This window comes from Mauremys mutica, chromosome 1 (assembly GCF_020497125.1).
Source record: "Mauremys mutica isolate MM-2020 ecotype Southern chromosome 1, ASM2049712v1, whole genome shotgun sequence".
In the NCBI taxonomy this organism is placed as follows: domain Eukaryota; kingdom Metazoa; phylum Chordata; order Testudines; family Geoemydidae; genus Mauremys; species Mauremys mutica.
The window spans coordinates 358,322,782-358,342,846 of NC_059072.1; the positions used below are offsets into that span (position 1 = coordinate 358,322,782).

Here is a 20,065-nt window from a genome sequence, read left to right on the forward strand (position 1 = left end):
AGAATGGAACTGGAGACCTCAGTCTTGGGACTTGAGCTTCCCCTGATGAAGCTTAAGCAGATTTGAGATGATAGGATCAGGACCCAAGTACTCTTTTATAGACCGGCAGGCTATGATAATGAAGAATAGTTGCTTTGAAGTAGAATTACCTAGTTCCTATGTATACACAGGTAACTCTTCCATTCATCAGCATAAGATAACTATCCATAAAGCAATTCATAGGTTATTTACTACAAAGGTCAGAGAGTACAGACAATGAAGTTATTGCACCCAAGTTTAATTTAAATATTAATATTTTCTTTTGATCTTTGAGTCAACTGACATACCAACAGATAGGAATCATCTGTTTACATGGTTAACATCTAACAAGATATAAGTAAACACATAAAATTAGTATTACCTCTAACTCTCTAACAATACAGGTTTCCATTTCAAAGCTCTATTCCACTTCCCATTTATATTGCTATTTATGAGGAATAACCCTAATTACCATTTATAAACTTCTCTAATATGTCTTTAAAGGTTGAATTTGGGTCAATTAGCCTTCTACTTGCATAACCCTTTCTGACCATCTGTCACACCTATAAACTCATGTTTGATTGTATGAACCATCTGTACCCGTATGTCTTTGGCACTTGGCGTGCAGGTCTCTTCTCCCAGAGGGAGGTGCTAGAATGGAAGCTGCACCCCGAGAGTGGGCCTATAAAACCAGACATAGAGTAGGGCCTGAACCTGCTCCAACTCAAAAACACCTGGGTTCAGTGTGTGGGACCAAAACACGGCTGCCTGGCAGGTGTCCGGGTGCGAGAGCTTGAGTGGGGCTGTGACAGCAAACCTGGAGCTGGTGCATGGATGGTAGGGGACTGGGAGTGGACCGGGAGTGGAGCTGGGCGACCCCAAACCTGCAGAGAGGTGTCCACAAGATCTTCTCCTCACCCTAATGTGGCCCACACTCCTCTGCCCTCAGTGTCTCCCCGAGTGCTCCAGTTCCCAGACAGATCCAGCCAGAATCCCTGAAGGAAACGTTTCCTGAACCAGGCAGTGCTGGTTTGGGGTCAGGGAGAGGATTTGTCTCTCCCTTGGAAAGTGCTTCCCAGAATGGAAGAGGCAGGGAGTCCCCGTTCTACTGGATATCATCCCATCTCTCTCTCTCACTCTCTCCATCCATTTTGGTTCCTTTTCTCTCCTTTCCTTTCTAACTTCCAACACACACACATGCGCCTCCCTCTCTCTGCCGCTTCTAATGTGCATCCCACCCTAGGTGCCAGTTACAAACACTCAAGGGTCTGTTATTCCATCCACTTCAGTGGCAAGTGCAGGTGTAGCACTGTGAACCGCTGCCGCTGAGCGCTGATCTGGCTGGGCAAGAAGCCGGGCGCATTAGTCTGGTTATTAATCCAGGAAAGACTAAGTCCCTGGCCATTACCATCAAGCAGCCTGCAACTGCAAAGCAACCAGCTCAGTATTAACCTGTCTAGAGGGATTGCTGGGCAGATGGTAGTTACATAGACAGGGCTGGAGGCTGCTTGAAAGATGTGGGTGCTCTCTTCATACAGTGCTGCCCTTGGGGGGATGTCATGGCTGAATGAGGCTACCAAGCTGCAGCTCTATAGAACAATGGGGAAAGAAAACTGTGGGAGGCTGAGGAACTCTGGGCTGATGTTTTCAATGCTCATGGTCCCCAGCAGCTTCTCCGTATTGAGATCAGCAGCACAAGATCAGGAGTGAGGATATATTGAACCCACAACCGCTCCCATCAGCACTGTGTCAGTTTTTGGCAGCTTTCTTGCTGAGGACACATTGCTAGAGTGAAAGACCTTCCCAAAGATCAATCCGGGAGGCGCTCGGTTTGCATTCCTTTGGGATTTGCCATGAAGATGATGATGATGCCTGATGGGATGAACGGCTCCCGAGATACTGTGGTAAAAGGTCTGTTGATCCAGTGATGTGTGTGAGGCTGAGGTCTGACAAACAAGAAGTGCAGGTGACACTCACTGAAGAAGGAAAGTGAGAGGGACATTTTCAGGCGGTCACATATTGCATATGTGATGGGTAGTGGGGAAAACACTCTTTCAATTGCCTTTGCTCTGTAGCTTGGCTTCCTTTTCTCCTGTGGTACAGACCGGGACATAGTCTTTTACAGGACACGATGTATGTCCTTGATAAAAAATACAAAATTAGATCTCAGAGAGCTCTGGTTTGATAGATATTTTGCTGTGACAAGCTGTACCCCAAAACAACAACCTTGTACCCCCATATTCACCGCTTTTACATAGTTGCCATGTGAGGTGTTAATGGAAAAGCTGCAGTTTGCTGAATATGATTATCCTATTTGTATACGTGTCTCATTTTTCTATCTGAAGTTATGAATATTGACTATGTACCTGTATTTCAAATGTGTTTGTTCCTGTAGTAACTTCCACAAGGTAGTTTACATCCAGTCGAGCCAGCACACTGTGAATGGACTATTCAAGTTGATGGCCTATCAATGAGCACAATGGGCCATGGGAGAAGCTTATCCCCACCTGATGGACTTTCCTCTAGACTTTGTAGCCAGAATACAGGTATGGCCCCTGCTATGACTCATTGAAGCACGCAAGGGCATGTGACCAGCTCATGTGACACCGGACACCATCTTGTGCCTGTACTTTTACACTAACTGTGCTGGGGGCTTTGTTTGGGACAATGAAATTCCCTGCACCTGGCAGAAGCTTTAAAAGGGGGAAGTGTCATCATCACTTGGGCTCACTCCCCCCACAACTCAACATCTCAAAACACGGCTAAAGGGAAAAGATTTTGACTGGGGAGCTGGTCCCAGGCTGGAAAGGAGAAATCCCAACTCGTGAATGGAAGATTGGCGAACTGTTTGTACCATCAGTGAGATACTGTTTGATTCACACCCTGTCTACTTCATAGAACTCAGATTGCGATTTTGCTTTATTTCTTAGGTAATCTACTTTGATCTGTACATTTATTACTTATAATCACTTAAAATCTATCTTTTTGTAGTTAATAAATCTGTTTTATGTTTTTTACCTAATACAGTGGGTTGTTTGAAATGCAAAAGGGAAATCTGCTCAAGTAGAGGGGCTGGTGCATTGTGCCCTCCACATTGAGGGAGGGACAGACTGGGTAATAAACTTACTCTGGTCAGGCTTCTGACCAAGGCAGGACGGTACAGCTCTGGGGCCCTAGACTGGAGAGCTGGGGGGGAACTGGTTGGAGCCTCTCTATTGTTGGTTCATGAGTGGCAGGTGAAAGCATTCATGTCACTCAGCCGGGTGTGTCCCTGCCTGTGAATGTTTGGGTGAGTGCAGGACCTGGAGGGGTCTGCAACTTTTCACATAATCACAGTGTAAGAGGGGATTCAGATTAGTGTGCCAAAGGGCTCAGCGGTACTCTAGTTCCAGGTTTCACAGCGGGAAATTCAGGAACAGCGAGCAGGATGAAATGCACAATTTTGTTGTTCTGAGTGAGATTTCCACTTCTTACACTGGTGTAGAGATTTTAAGTGAGATTTTAAGTGTGGTGGCTGGAGATCGGTCAAAGAGATTATCTGTTATTTTCTGTTTGCTTATTTTGGGAAAAGGACATACAGACAGGAAAGCACCAAGATCAGTGAAAACAGCAAAATGATTGTGAAATCGAAGCTATTCAGATTGCAGGCAGTAGAAAAAGAATGTAGGAGAATTTTGCAGCTAAACCCAGCAGAGGCTTCCAGAGAGGAGGCTGAGCACAGAAGGGCTATGGAACCAAAACAAGAAGAAACTGAGAAGAAAGAGAGAGCACAGAATCACCATTTGGACTTCCTGGAAAAGCAGAACTAGAACCTTCCCACTCCACTGATTCCCAGCTCTCCAAAAATCCTCAAATGGGAATAGCTGTGTCCTGCATACAATGAGGCAGGGGATATTGCTGAATACTTCACTACCTTTGAGAGGCTGTGTGTGATTCATAAGATTCCTCATGACCAGAAGATGCCCACTATCGTTGCTCATTTAACTGGTAAAGCACTGGATATAGTCAATAAAATGCCAATTGATGGTGCTTTAGATTATTGTAAATTCAAAGAAATGGTTTTGAAACAATTTTAGATTACCCCTGAAACATATAGAGTGAAAATTAGGAATCTTAAGAGGGGTGCTGGTATGTAACGTGGAATATGTAAACAAAATGAAAGATTTGATGGGAAAATGGGTAAGGGGTAAAGGTGTTACATGCTTTGAAGGAATGTTTGACCTTGTTTCTCAGGAGCACTTCTGAAATATATATAAAGATGATGTAAAACAGTGTCTATGGGACAAAAAGTTGAAAACTGTGGATAGATGGCTTCTCTAGCTGATGATTTTGAGCAGACACACACCTCTATTGTAAATAAACTACAGCCGGAGGGGTTTACACTTGGTGGGAAGCATGGTCACATTTTACCCCATTCCTCTAATCCCCAACCCTAATCTGCTGGAAAAACAAGAGAGTCCAGAAGGTGCTACCATTGTAATTCACTGATCACCTGAGGAATAAATTCCCTGTGTTCAGAGGAAGCAGGCAGCAGATAGCCCATGTGAATGCTGAGATTCTGAGTGCACAAGCACCTCAGGCACCTGTCAGTTATCATTCTAGGTTTGTAAAATTAGCCTCTGCACAACTAGGGATGAAGCACTGTCAGCATTAATGGCAGGGAACACCTTGCATGGGAAGATACAGGGGCAGAAATTTCTGTGATTAGGAGGAGTGTAGTGCAACAAGGTGACATATGACAGGACAGATGGCAGAGCTTTTATTATTTGGTGGTTACAAAACACTTTTGCCTTTGGCTAACGTGCACATAGAAACGGAGGGTTTGGAAGCTGTATGATCAGTGGGGGGTAGTAGAAGATAACCCTATTGACATGCTAATTGGCAATGATTTCTTCCATATTGCTCTGTCTGTCATTCTCTGTGTGACCTTCACCAAGTCACGTCTCCCTTTGCCTCAGTTTACCTATCAGTATAATGGGTATATGTTTGTAGCGAATTTCCTTTCCTAGGTGTTTTGAAGATCCTTCAATTTAAGGTGCTGCACAGTATGATGATAGTTACTGATGAGAATTACTGATCTCTGATTCCTTAGCGATAGCCCCATTTGCCTGCAGAAAGTGTTCGTATCTCCCTTCAGCCATCCATCTCCAGATCTCTCTGACTACTATCTATCCATTAATACTGGGTACTTACAGGGTATTAGACCCTATGGCGAGCTGGCCATTATCCCTAGTTTTCTTACTAATCAATGACACTTTTAAAATATACAGAAATACACAGAGCAGCCAATTCCTCTCTGACTCAGTGGAGAGCCCAAGGGTTCTCATCTCCCTTTGCGAAGGTCCATTAATTACTGTTTACTCCTAAAGCTGGATATATAGCACAGAAGCATAGACATTGAACGGGAGTCATTGGCTAGAGTGTCTCCGATCTCCAGGCAGTTTCCATTCAGATGCCGCTTCTCCCCTAGAGGCTGAATGAACCCCCCGGGGATTGCACACAGCTATATTATAAACTGTGTCAGCTCTCGGCATGGGCAGCTGCTGCAGATGCTGGGGTGAGAGAGGTGTGGGAATCGGCTGCCTGCGAGGGATTGCCAGGGAAGACACGTCTGGCTCAGAATTCACAGCTACCCATCCCTTGCTGAGGAGCTCACCTGCTCGACAAACCCAGTGCAACGTGGGCGTGATGGGGTAGAGAGTAAGTCCGTGGTCCTTTCCACTCTGCACAGCCATTAGCCAGCCCAGGGCCCTTGCCACAGGGGATGAGTTTGCTCCAATATCACTGGCCAAAATGTTTCTCTTTGCTCTGCCCCTGGCTGATGGCCTCCAGCCCCGAGGTGGCTGCGTTTCAGTGCCACAGGGAATCCTTCAGGATGAAAGGTTTTAGTAGCTGGACAATACTTGGTATTCTGAGGCTGTGGCCCATATGTTCTCACGCCCCACTGAGGCAAATATCCCCTTGGAGTAAGAACTGAGTAAAGACCTCAGGAGCCAGCTGTGTGTGAGTTAATGCACAGGGACTTTCACCTCCTCCTCTTGCATTTCGGGGCTCTGGCTGTTAACGGGGTCGGGGGGAAGTGGCTTCTCGCCTGACTTTCCGATGGAAAGCATGGAGGTGCTAGGGCTCCTCACTGGAATAATTATATGAATTTTTCAAGATGGGCAAGACGTCTTTTCCCATGGCTTCATTCGAAATGTTAGCTGAACCTTTATGGCTGAAACTTTCAAAAAACAATTCAGCTGAAAGCAGACACCCAATGTGAGAAATTTCAGTCCAAACAGTTAAAGTTTGGCAAATTTATAACCAACTGAAAATGAAGTCTCCTAATTGAAGGTGTCAGACAGCCTTAACTAGCCACCAGCACCATCTACAATGGCCAATCCATTTGTGAATCCCATTCAGCTATACTCTCTGCTCCAATAAAGTCTGTGGCAAGGAGTTCCATGGGCCACATATGGATTATGTAAACAATTTTCTTTTCTCAGTGTTATATGTTCAGATGTGCAGTGTAATTGAATGTTCCCCTGTTCGTATGTTATGAGCCAGAGTAAATATAAATGCCTCATCTACTTTCTTTATCAATAGATTCATAGGGTTTAAGATCAGAAGGGACAATTAGATCATCCTGTCTGACCTCCTGTATAACACAAGCCATTACTTTTAACCCAGTTACCCTTGTATTGAGCTCCAAAACTTGTGTTTGGCTAAGACCTGGTCTACACTAAGATTTTACATTGTACATATAGATGTAGACAGGGTGAGACGGGACCTGCAAGGGTCAGCTAGTGTAACCCCCTGCCAAGATGCAGGGTTTGTTGTGTCTAAACCATCCAGGACAGATGACTCCAGCCTCCTTTGGAAAACCTCCAGTGAAGGACCTTCCACAACTTGCCTAGGTGACTGTTGCATTGTCCTCCTGTTCCTACAATTAGGAAATTTTTCCTGAGATTTCATTGAAATCTGCTCTGCTGCAGTTTGATCCCATTGCCATTTGTCCTTTCCTTTGTGGCAAGAGAGAACAACATTTCTCCATTTTTTTATGGCAACCTTTCAAGTGTCTGGAGACCAATATCATGTCCCTCCTTAATCTCCTCTTTTCCAAACTAAATATACCCATTTCCTTCAGCCTTTGCTCTATGGTTTGCATTTCATCCCTTGGATCATCTTTGTCGCTCACCTTTGGATCCTTTCCCGTTTCTCTAGAGAGCGGTGACCAGAATTGCACACAGCACTCCTCATACTGCTTCTTTCCAAATGCAGAACAAAAATAGTTCTTGAACACATCTACCTTTTCCGCAACATTAGCAACTTTCCTTTCTCCCTATAGGAATTGGCCTTTACCTTTCCTAGGATTTCTTTTGTTCTTAATATACTTAATAACTCCTTTTTGTTCTCCTTAGCACCCTGCAAAGCATGGATTTCCCCGATGTCTTTAACGTCCTGTATCAATTTTCATAACTTCCTGTTAGTATTGCTTACTAGCTATTTTCCCTTTTTCCCATTTGTTATATGTGGCTTTTCCCCCCTTAATTGCTGCCTTCACTTTGCTACTGAACTGGATTTTTAACCAAAGTTCTCCACTTTCTTGATTGTGGAATCGTGGCTTTTTAGGTCTCATAAACTCTTCTTAAAGAACTCTCGAGTTCCATTCCCATTTTTCTGTCTACATTTTTCCTCCCAATCATAATTTGTCTCAGCTTTGGGGAATTAGCCCTTTGGAAGGGTATCTGTAGATTGCTACTACTGGTTGGGAGCTGTTCTTTGTTTGTCCATTTCAATGTAATTGGTTCCTTTCCTTTATTTTGTTCTCCTCTATCCTGTGCTGCCTTATTTGTCTCTTCTTTAAACTAAAGAACCCCAGACTTTTCAGTCTGTTGCATATTCCAGACCCCCCCACCCTAGCCTTTTCCCTGAGGTGTGTTCTAGTTGGAATGTTTCCCCCGGCACATGTCTTGGCAAAGATTTTTTCCCCATTGTCAGATTTTCAGTAACTAGGTGAATGGGAGACTCCCTACAGCATGGCTCTGTAGCCTGGCTTTCATTGCACTAAGGCTCCATGTACATTGGCAGATTTTTTTTCTGAAAGTTTGAAAAACGACCAAAAAAAGCACGTTCACATTGTCTTTCTCTTTCGGCGTAGCGCGTCCACACGTGGGGCAGTCACAGCGACAGTGAGAGCAATGCACTGTGGGTAGTTATCACACAATTCAGTTCTGCATCTTGTGCACATAGGTGTTGTGGGAAGGCAGAGCGGATCTCGGTACATCATGGCTCTGGGCTCAATGTCCCATGATGCATTGTTTTCCATCCCAGCATTCCATGTGTTTCCGTCTCCAGTTCACGGCATTTTTCAATGTCCCTTGTTTTCTGCTCAGCTCGGCACCTCCATCTGCAGGAATGGATCTGGCACTGCTCTGCCAGCTGTCAGTAGCACATCATGAATGGCTGTGGAATAAGTTTTGAAATTGTGAAGGCAACGGGAGTCACACTTGCCTGGCGTGGTGTTTGACATGGATAACAGCATTAGATTGCTTTTGGCGTTCACAGAATGGGTGAGCATGGTGGAATGTTGCTTTTGGGCTCGGGAAACTAGTGGAATTGCATCGCTATGCAGGTCCGGGAAGACGAGCAGTGGCTGCAGAACTTTTGGATGTGGAAAAACCACCTTCCTGGAATTGGGTACTGAGCTCATCCCAGCCTTATGGTGCATGGACACCCAAAGGAGACCTGTGCTGTCGGTGGAGAAGTGCATGGCGATCACATTGTGGAAGCTGGTGACTCCAGGCTGCTACTGATCAGTCACAAATCAGTTTGGAGTTGGAAAGTTGACCATTAGGGCTGCGTTAATGCAAGTGTGCTGGGCCATTAATCACATCCTGCTGCGCAAGACCGTGACTCTTGGCAACGTGCATGACATTGTAGATGGCTTTGCAGAAATGGATTTCCCCAACTGCAGAGGGGTGACAGATGGCTCAGTCTGGTGCATCAGGAGGGACTGCAGCATGTTGGTTTGCCACTCCAAAACTTTTATCAGCATCTCCATTGCATCTCTAGCGTATGCTCATTTTCTTTTCTTTCCTGCTTGTCGTCTGCATCAGAGTACTGCAGCACCTTCCAGAACATATCTTCCTTGTTCCGTCTTGGGCACTTTCTTATCCGGCGGAGACACTCGGCTAGAGTGGAGGGGCTGCCTCCTTTCAAGGACATATCTGGTGAAGCACAAGTAACAATGTGGTCTTAGCCAAACAAGTAACAATAAACAGAAGCATTATTGTTAAGTACACGGGCAGCACTGAAACGCTACCTTAAAATACACTGCTGGTAACACTCCTATCACTTTCCTGCTGACCCTTGACAAGCACACATGCCGGTGAACACTACAAGCATGGTGAGTGTTCTCAGGGGCGGGGGACTTTGTGCGTGGGAGAAAAGCAGTGTGAAAGGGGTCGCGGGGCACTTCTCAGGGAACAACACTCTAAAGTTTCGCACGCTTTTCCACAGATGGGGGACATTGTGGCAGATATCTCTCTCCTGAGGGTAAACAAGGAAGCAAAGGTGCATCTACTACATGCTTGCAGTTTCCGCCCCGGTCCCTATGCTGCTCGCCTGTGTGCTGCTTTGGTCTTTCCCCAAGTAATTGCAAAAGGCACGAGAAAGGCTCCCTCAATGGGGGAAGGAACAAAGAAGCTCTGCCAAGGAACCTCCCGCAGAGGATTGCAGAATACCTGCAGGAAGGCTTCCCAGAGGTCTCTCTGGAGGATTCCAGTGAAATCTTGGTGTGCATCAACACCCCGTTCTGCCATACGGCCTAGCTGCACGGGGAAATGCCCAGCACACACAATCACAGCCAGCCTTGTACATTTCTCTGCCCTCAACCCACCTCTTCACTTGAGAAAGCAAAACCTTACAGGGGGTCTCCTCTCCTGCTTCTGGCTAACCTGACTGTGACTGCCGAGACTGGCTGGACACCTCCAGAGTGGAGAACAGCTCCTGACTCGATGCAGCCGTGGGCAACCCCATCATGGGCACCACATCTTCTAATGTCCCCACCTCTTCATCAATGACTTCCTCCTCTGGTTTAGGTCCAGTTTCTGTCGACTCCAGCCCCACCGAAGTATTCACGGGGCTCTTGGTGGTGGAAGTGGGGTCGCAGCCAGGATATCATCCAACTCCTTAGAAAAGTGGCAGGTCTGGGGCGCAGCACCAGAGTCACCTTTTGCCTCCCTTGCCTTCTGGTACGCAGGCCTCAGCTCTTTCCCCTTTGCTCTGCACTGCAGCTTGTCCCAATCATAGCCCTTTTCCCGCAAGCTGCAAGAAATTTGCCCAGAGGTATTGAAATTCCTACAGCTAGAGCACAGCTGAGACTCCTCAGCCTCCTCTCCCCAAATACTGAGCAGATCCAGCAGTTCCACAGTGGTCCAAGCAAGAGACCATTTGCTGCAAGGAGCCACAATGGCCACCTGGGAAGATGTGATGTGAACACTCCACGCCGAGCAAACAGGAAGGGGAATGTCAAAATTCCTAGGCCTTTAAAGGGGGAAGAGTTGAAAGTCCTGACCACAGTGATTAGGATGGGCATTGTGGGGTGCCTTCCAGACACCAGTTAAAGTGATGAAATCAAGTACGATGTCTACACTGGCACTTCAGCAACAAAACTTTTGCATAAAAAGCTATTAACATTTTCTCTCCATCCAGGTGTTTGTCCTGCGACCATCGCCCAAGACCCTGGGCACATACAGGAAATCAGGGGAAGGTATGGTACATGCAGGAGACGCTGTTCTGCCTCAACGTTGGACTCCTTCTCCCCTACTCCATGTCAGATTCCAACTCAAGCGATTTCACCAACCCCTCCACCTTCATCCTGCTGGGCATTCCTGGCCTGGAGGCAGCCCATGTCTGGATCTCCATCCCCTTCTGCACCATGTACGCCATAGCCATCTTGGGGAACTTCACCATCCTGTTCATCGTAAAGACAGAGCCGAGCCTCCATGGTCCCATGTACTATTTCCTCTGCATGCTGGCCATCACCGACCTGGTCCGGTCTACATCCATCGTGCCCAAAATGCTGAGCATCTTCTGGTTCTATTCCAGGGAGATCAATTTCAGTGCCTGCCTCACCCAGATGTACTTCATTCTCAGCTTCACTACAATACAGTCTGGGATCCTTGTTGCCATGGCTTTTGATCGCTACGTGGCCATCTGCGATCCCCTGAGACATTCCGCCATACTGACAAACCCCATGGTGGCCAAAATTGGCCTGGCCATGGTGCTGCGCGGCATCATGCTCATACTGCCCCATCCCTTCCTGGCAAGGAGGTGGCCATATTGCAGAACCAACATCATTCCCCACACGTACTGCGAGCACATAGCCGTGGTGAAGCTGGCTTGCGCCGACATCAGTGTCAGTAGTTACTACAGCCTCTCTGTGGCATTATTCGTGACCGCTCTGGATGTGTTTTTTATCGCCGTGTCCTATACCCAGATCCTCAGGGCCATCTTCAGACTCCCAACAAAGGACGCCCGGCTCAAGACTTTTGGGACCTGCGGCTCCCACCTCTGTGTCATCTTAGCCTCTTACATCCCAGCTCTCTTCTCCTTCCTCACACACCGTTTTGGGCACAATGTGCCCCTGCATTTCCACGTTCTCATGGCCAACATGTACCTCCTGGTGCCCCCCATGCTAAACCCCATCATCTATGGGGCGAGGAACCAACAGATCCGGGTAAGGCTGCTCCAGCCCTTTACTCATAAATGGAACTAAAGTTTTCTCCTGGTTCTCTGGATCTCAGACCGAGCTCTATGCAGAGCTGTCTGGTGACATGGTGCTGGGCCCTCTTCCCTGAACCACTGACTAGCCAGTCAAGAAGACATTAAATCCTTTCCTGACCTTACTGTGCTGTGTCAGCCTGACAAACTGGGGAATCTGCCTATGTACAACTCATAGGGTTGCCCCCTTCCTAATTGCTGGTAACTGGAAGCCTGAGGCCCTGCCCCTGTGCCCTGCCTCTTCCCCTCAAGGCCCTGCCCCTCACTCGCTCCTCTCCAACCCACCCTCTGGATCATCCCTGTGACACTCTGCACCCCAAAGGACCCATATTTACCATGGCGATGTAATTATGGTATGTTTTGTACAGAGTATGCCCTGTGAGGTATCATTCTTAAAGTCTTAATCTGCTAAACATTGATATCCCCTGGGGTTGTATGCGCTGTCATTGTATGTGAAGCTATGAAATCCTGCTATGTGTGAGTTACTAAAGTGTGATGTGAGGCTGGAAACACCCAAAACCAGCCTTTCAGGTATGTCAGAGGAGTAGCCAGACAGTGTTAATTGCTGTCATGAACACTCATCGAGGGACGAAGCCACTAGCCCATGAGTCTGTGTAAGGAAGCCTCCTCATTCGGAGTATGGAGACAATGGAGAATGTTTGGCCAATGGGGGAAGACCCCTCCAGGTCACATGCACAGATTTTCCAGCAAGCTGAAAGAAACTATAAAAGATGGGAAGTGACATCATCACTTGTCTTCATTCCCCCACAACTGCATAGCAGATGCAGCCTGCGCCTCAAGAATCTGTAAACTTGTTTGTATCATCAGTTAAGGCGAGATATTGATGATTCAAATCCTATCTAGGCTGTACAAGTCTTAGGTTGCAAGTTTGTTTGATTTCCAAGGTAACCTGCTTTGATCTGTTTGTTATCTCTTATAATCACTTAACGTCTGTCCATCTGTAGTTAATAAACCTGATTTATGTTTTATCTTAACCAGCGCGTTTTTGAGTGAAGTGTTTGGGAATCTTAGCTCTGTTAGCAAAGGCTGGTGCAGATCTTCCCCTCATCAAGCGGGGAGCAGGCTAATTAATGAGTTTACGCTGTACAGATCGCTGTGCAGTGCAAGATGGTCTAATTCTGGGTTTATGCTCCAGTGGGGATGCAAGTCTGAGGAGCTGGAAAACTGGCTGGTGCCTCCATTGTTGGTCCATGAGTGGCTTAGGTAAAGCACTCAGGTAACTTAGCTGGGTGTGTGGCACCACCTGCTGTCGTGTTAGGTGATAACAGGGCCTGGAGGGGCTGGCTGTGTGTCACCAGGAGAGCAGGGGGAGATGCCAACCCAGCTGAATGGTTTGGGGGCACAGCGGTTCCAATAGCTTCCAGGCTGCACCCTGGGGTTACATCCCGTCAAAATCTCCACCTCCTACTCAGCCTCCCAAGCTGGGCTCCCTCTGCTCCAAGGCTGGGACAGGAGCTGCTGCAGCCTGACAAGGAGCCTGTCTGCAGGCAGAAGGTGGCCCCGATTAATGACCCAATGCCTCCCTCCACCCTGAAGTTAACCGACATCTTTATACCGTACACTAGATATGTATAGAGTTCTTAAGTCAGTTTCATGGTAGAGATGGTGAGCTTAGATTTGCAAAGAGTTCTTTCAGAATTAATCCTTAGGTTGCAGTCCAATGTCCAATATCAGGTGTTGTCAGAAGTTTGTTGTCAGAGTGCTACCGGTGTGGTGCTCTGCTTTCTCCTTGTTGATATCACTCGGCTGTGTGCGTGTTTTCCCTCTGTGTACTGCCTCAGCTCTGCAGATAGCTGACACAGCAGACCCGATGAGAACCCCCAATAACCACAGAGTCTAGAAAGGTACGAAATCACGTCGATCAGTTTTATTGCAATCTCGGACACAGATTGCAGTTCCCCGTAGAGTACTTAGTCTACCGGGCATACTACTACTATGTGCCTCTTGGCAATGGATCCGGCTCAGTCAGTGGCGGGACTTTCCACTGCCCCCTAGGCCGGTCAAAGACACCGCCCCAGGGATGCATTCTTATACACAGATACAAACAAGTTACACCTCACACCTGACGTATGAGTTACAACCCCTCCACGTAGCACGGTACAACCCCTCTACGTATTAAGGTGCCGCCTCTCACCTTGTACATGTTGGTTCGATCAAAACAACTCTATCCATCATAGTACCCTTTTGCCCCTGTCATTGGGATGGGCCAGCCTGTTCTTTGTTATCTGTGTGGAATGTGCAAGTATGTGAATGTTCAGTACCTTTTAGGTACATATCTTCTTGCAGCATCAGCCCTTTCCTTGCCAGCTTCTGTGAGCAGGGCCTGACTCTGGCTCACAGCTTAACTTTGCTTTATGTTAGCAAAGTCTTGACCATTACTTTAGTTCAGGCCTCAGGCCTCATACCGGGCCTCTGATACCAAGGTTTATGTCTTAGGGCCTCCTCTTACTACATCAGGGTGATCCAGAATGGAACTGGAGACCTCAGTCTTGGGACTTGAGCTTCCCCTGATGAAGCTTAAGCAGATTTGAGATGATAGGATCAGGGCCCAAGTACTCTTTTATAGACCACTGGCAGGCTATGATAATGAAGAATAGTTGCTTTGAAGTAGAATTACCTAGTTCCTACGTAAACACTGGTAACTCTTCCATTCATCAGCATAAGATAATTATCCATAAAGCGGTTCCTAGGTTATTTACTAGAAAGGTCAGAGAGAGTACAGACAATGAAGTTATTGCACCCAAGTTTAATTTAAATATTAATATTTTCTTTTGATCTTTGAGTCAACCGACATACCAACTGACAGAAATCATCTGTTTACATGGTTAACATCTAACAAGATATAAGTAAACACATAAAATTAGTATTACCTCTAATTCTCTAACAATACAGGTTTGCATTTCAAAGCTCTATTCCAATTCCCGTTTATATTGCTATTTATGAGGAATAGCCCTAATTACCATTTATAAACTTCTCTAATATGTCTTTAAAGGTTGAATTTGGATAAATTAGCCTTCTACTTGCATAACCCTTTCTGACCGTCTGTCACACCTATTAACTCATGTTTGATTGTATGAACCATCTGTACCCGTATGTCTTTGGCACTTGACGTGCAGGGCCCTTCTCCCAGAGGGAGGTGCTAGAATAGAAGCTGCACCCCAAGAGTGGGCCTATAAAACCAGACTTAGAGTAGGGCCTGAACCCTGCTCCAACTCAAAAACACCTGGGTCCAGTGTGTGGGACCCAAACACGGCTGCCTGGCAGGTGTCCGGGTGCGGGAGCTTGAGTGGGGCTGTGACAGCAAACCTGGAGCTGGTGCATGGATGCTAGGGGACTGGGAGTGGAGCTGGGCGATCCCAAACCTGCAGGGAGGTGTCCACAAGATCCTCTCTTCCGCCTAATGTGGCCCACTCTCCTCTGCCCTCAGTATTTCCCCGAGTCCTCCAGTTCCCAGACTGATCCAGCCAGAATCCCTGAAGGAAACGTTTCCTGAACCAGGCAGTGCTGGTTTGGGGTCAGGGAGAGGATTTGTCTCTCCCTGAGAAAGTGCTCCCCAGAATGGAAGAGGCAGGGAATCCCTGTTCTACTGGATTTCGTCCCACCCGCCCCCCTCCATGCATTTTGGTTACTTTTCTCTCCTTTCCATTCTAACCCCGCCCCGTCCTCCCCACACACACACATGCGCCTCCCTCTCTCTGCCACTTCTAATGTGCATCCCACTCTAGGTGCCAGTTACAAACACTCAAGGGTCTGTTATTCCGTCCACTTCAGTGGCAAGTGCAGGTGTAGCACTGTGAACCGCTGCAGCTGAGCGCTGATCTGGCTGGGCAAGAAGCCGGGTGCATTAGTCTGGTTATTAACCAGGTAAAACTAAGTCCCTGGCCATTACCATCAAGCAGCCTGCAACTGCAAAGCAACCAGCTCAGTATTAACCTGTCTAGAGGGATTGCTGGGCAGGCGATAGCTACATAGACAGGGCTGGAGGCTGCTTGAAAGATGTGGGTGCTCCGTTCATACAGTGCTTGGGCGGATGTCCCTTGGGGGGATGTCATGGCTGAATGAGGCTACAAAGCTGCAGCTCTATAGAACAATGGGGAAAGAAAACTGTGGAAGGCTGAGGAACTCTGGGCTGATGTTTTCAATGCTCGTGGTCTACAGCAGCTTCTCCGTATTGAGATCAGCAGCACAAGATCAGGAGTGAGGATATATTGAACCCACAACCACCCCCATCAGCGCTATGTCAGTTTTTGGCAGCTTTCTTGCTGAGGACACATTGCTAGAGTGAAAGACCTTTTCAAAGATCAATCCGGGAGGCGCTCAGTTTGCATTCCTTTGGGATTTGCCATGAAGATGATGATGATGCCTGATGGGACGAACGGCTCCCCAGATACTGTGGTAAAAGGTCTGTTGATCCAGTGATGTGTGTGAGGCTGAGGTCTGACAAACAAGAAGTGCAGGTGACACTTACTGAAGAAGGAAAGTGAGAAGGATATTTTCACGGGGTCACATATTGCATATGTGATGGGTAGTGGGGAAAACACTCTTTCAATTGCCTTTGCTCTGTAGCTTGGCTTCCTTTTCTCCTGTGGTACAGACCAGAACATAGTCTTTTTCAGGACATGGATGTATGTCCTCGATAAAAAATACAAAATTAGATCTCAGAGAGCTCTGGTTTGATAAATATTTTGCTGTGACAAGCTGTACCCCAAAACAATACCCTGGCACCCCCATATTCACCACTTTTATATAGTTGCCATGTGAAGTGAAAATGGAAAAGTTGCAGTTTGCTGAATATGATTATCCTATTTCTATACATGTCTCATTTTACTATCTGTAGTTTTGAATATTGACTCTGTACCTGTATTTATTTCAAATGTGTTTGTTCCTGTAGTAACTTCCGCAAGGTAGTTTACATCCAGTCGAGCCAGCGCACTGTGAACGGACTATTCAATTTGATGGCCTATCAATGAGCACAATGGACCATGGGAGAAGCTTGTCCCCACCTGATGGACTTTCCTCTAGGCGTTGTAGCCAGAATACGGGTAATGGCCCCTGCTATGATTCAATAAAGCACTCCAGGGCATGTGACCAGCTCGTGTGACACCGGACTCCATCTTGTGCCTGTACTTTCCCACTAACTGTGCTGGGGGCTTTGTTTGTGACAATGAAATTCCCTGCACCTGGCAGAAGTTATAAAAGGGGGAAGTGACATCATCACTTGGGCTCACTCCCCCCACAACTCAACACCTCAAAACACGGCTAGAGGGAAAAGATTTTGACTGGGGAGCTGGTCCCAGGCTGGAAAGGAGAAATTCCACCTCGTGAATGGAAGATTGGTGAACTGTTTGTACCATCTATGAGATATTGCTTGATTCACACCCTGTCTACTTCATAGAACTCAGATTGCGATTTTGCTTTATTTCTTAAGTAATCTACTTTGATCTGTACATTTATTACTTATAATCACTTAAAATCTATCCTTCTGTAGTTAATAATAAATCTGTTTTATGTTTTTTACCTAAACCAGTGTGTTGTTTGAATTGCAAAAGGGAAATCTGCTCAAGAAGAGGGGCTGGTGCATTGTGCTCTCCACAATGAGAGAGGGACGGACTGGGTAATAACCTTACTCTGGTCAGTCTTCTGACCAGGGCAGGATGGTACAGCTCTGGGGTCCTAGACTGGAGAGCTGGGGGAAATTGGCTGGAGCCTCTCTATTGTTGGCTCATGAGTGGCTGGCGAAAGCATTCATGTAACTCAGCCAGGTGTGTCCCTGCCTGTGAATGTTTGTGTGAGTGCAGGACCTGGAGGGGTCTGCAACTTTTCACATAATCACAGTGTGAGAGGGGATTCAGATTAGTCTGCGAAAGGGCTCAGTGGTACTCCAGTTCCAGGTTTCACGGTGGGAAATTCTGGCACAGCGAGTAGGATGAAATGCACTATTTTGTTGTTCTGAGTGAGATTTCCACTTCTTACACTGGTGTAGAGCTTTTAAGTGAGATTTTAAGTGTGGTGGCTGGAGATCAGTCAAAGAGGTTATCTGTTTCTTATTTTCTGTTTACTTATTTTGGGAAAGGGACATACAGACAGGAAAGCACCAAAATGAGTGAAAACAGCAAAATGAAAGTGAAATCGGAGCTATTCAGATTGCAGGCAGTAGAAAAAGAACATAGGAGAATTTTGCAGCTAAACCCGGCAGAGGCTGCCAGAGAAGATGATGAACACAGAAGGGCTATGGAACCAAAACAACAAGAAACTGAGGAGAAAGAGAGAGCGCAGAATCACCACTTGGACTTCCTGGAAAAGCAGAACCAGAACCTTCTCACTCCACTGATTCCCACCTCTCCAAAAATCCTCAAATGGGAACAGCCGTGTCCTGCATACAACAAGGAAGGGGATATTGCTGAATACTTGACTACCTTTGAGAGGCTGTGTGTGATTCATAAGATTCCTCATGACCAGAAGATGCCCACTATAGTTGCTAATTTAACTGGTAAAGCACTGGATATAGTCAATAAAATGCCAATTGATGGTGCTTTAGATTATTGTAAATTCAAAGAAATGGTTTTGAAACAATTTTAGATTAGCCCTAAAACATATAGAGTGAAAATTAGGAATCTTAAGAGGGGTGCTGGTATGTAACGTGGAATATGTAAACAAAATGAAAGATTTGATGGGAAAATGGGTAAGGGGTAAAGGTGTTACATGCTTTTGTTGGTGGCACCAGGCATGGCCCAGTGTTAACCGAGGGGTGGAAAATGACAGTGCCAATGAAGGCTCCCTGTATCAGGCCTCTGCTTGTCCGAACCGCTTCCATGTTTAGACTTTAATTAACCCCACAGGCCAGATGGAAAGAATGGAATGTGTGGCAACTAGTTATCAGTACCAGGAGGCAATTATACAGCCTGCTTGCACCTGGCTGAAGGGAGTGAAACAGAATGACCGGTCAAGAAAAAGTTACTAACGTGATAATATGGTTTTTGCCAAGTATGACTTAACTGCTTCATGTGATTGCTATTGCAAAGTGTATTTGCTGCATGGGAATGAAAGGTGGGGGGAGAGGAGGAGTGTGAGGAGTGATGGGAATGCTTAGTTGAAATCATGTATAAAAAGAGAGAGAGCTGTTTTGTATCGGTGTGCAGGATTTGAGAATGCTTTTCTCCCTGGCACCTTTTTTGGGCTCAAATTAACCTTTTTTTGCTTCTCCACCCTGGTGTGTCTATTGGAGCGAGGCACTCCGGGCAACGAACCACTGTTGCTGTCGCCTCGGGCCTTTGTGCCGGCAACACTTTGAAGAGATGTTTCACCTTGTTTCTCAGGAGCACTTCTGAAATATATATAAAGATGATGTGAAATAGTGTCTATGGAACAAAAAGTTGAAAACTGTGGATGAGATGGCTTCTCTAGCTGATGATTTTGAGCAGACACACACCTCTATTGTAAATAAACTACAGACAGAGGGGTTTACACTTGGTGGGAAGCATGGTCACATTTTACCCCATTCCTCTAATCCCCAACCCTAATCTGCTGCAAAAACAAGAGAGTCCAGAAGGTGCTACCATTGTAATTCACTGATCACCTGAGGAATAAATTCCCTTTGCTCAGAGGAAGCAGGCAGCAGATAGCCCATGTGAATGCTGAGATTCTGAGCGCACAAGCACCTCAGGCAGCTGTCAGTTATCGTACTAGGTTTGTAAAATTAGCCTCTGCACAACTAGGGATGAAGCACTGTCAGCATTAATGGCAGGGAACACCTTGCGTGGGAAGATACAGGGGCAGAAATTTCTGTGATTAGGAGGAGTATAGTGCAACAAGGTGACATACTGACAGGACAGATGGCAGAGCTTTTATTATTTGGTGGTTACAAAACCCTTTTGCCTTTGGCTAAAGTGCACATAGAAAAGGAGGGTTTGGAAGCTGTATGATCAGTGGGGGTGGTAGACGATAACCCTATTGATATGCTAATTGGCAATGATTTCTTCCATATTGCTCCGGCTGTTAAAGTGTCCGTCTGCAGCAAGAAGGAGCGTTCTGCTGGGCCCTCAGAGGGAAAGGGGAAAGTCCCAGGAACTGCTGAAGGAATGAGAGAGTCTCCTTGATTCCCCTGCAGGAGGGGGAAGCTGCATGCTTCCAGGGGTAGGAGTAGTTGAGACCAACTCCTCCCCTTCAGCTGAAGGCAGCATCGCCTCAGGGAGAAAAATGTCCATGTTGCTGCTAAGCAAGGGACAAACCCAATGCTAGGGTGCATATGGAGATGTGT

At 46.6% G+C, this 20,065-nt stretch overlaps 2 protein-coding genes across 4 annotated transcripts in view; both read left to right on the forward strand.

The window, feature by feature from the left end:
• The window catches only part of LOC123374091 (olfactory receptor 52K1-like), a 236,777-nt gene that overhangs the window by 208,667 nt on the left and 8,045 nt on the right, over window positions 1-20,065 (forward strand). The gene's annotated exons all lie outside the window — the stretch shown is intronic.
• LOC123378249 (olfactory receptor 52R1-like) lies at window positions 10,784-11,782 on the forward strand. Its single transcript, XM_045031811.1, has one exon. It carries the CDS (start codon window positions 10,784-10,786, stop codon window positions 11,780-11,782), a length of 999 nt encoding a protein of 332 aa, XP_044887746.1.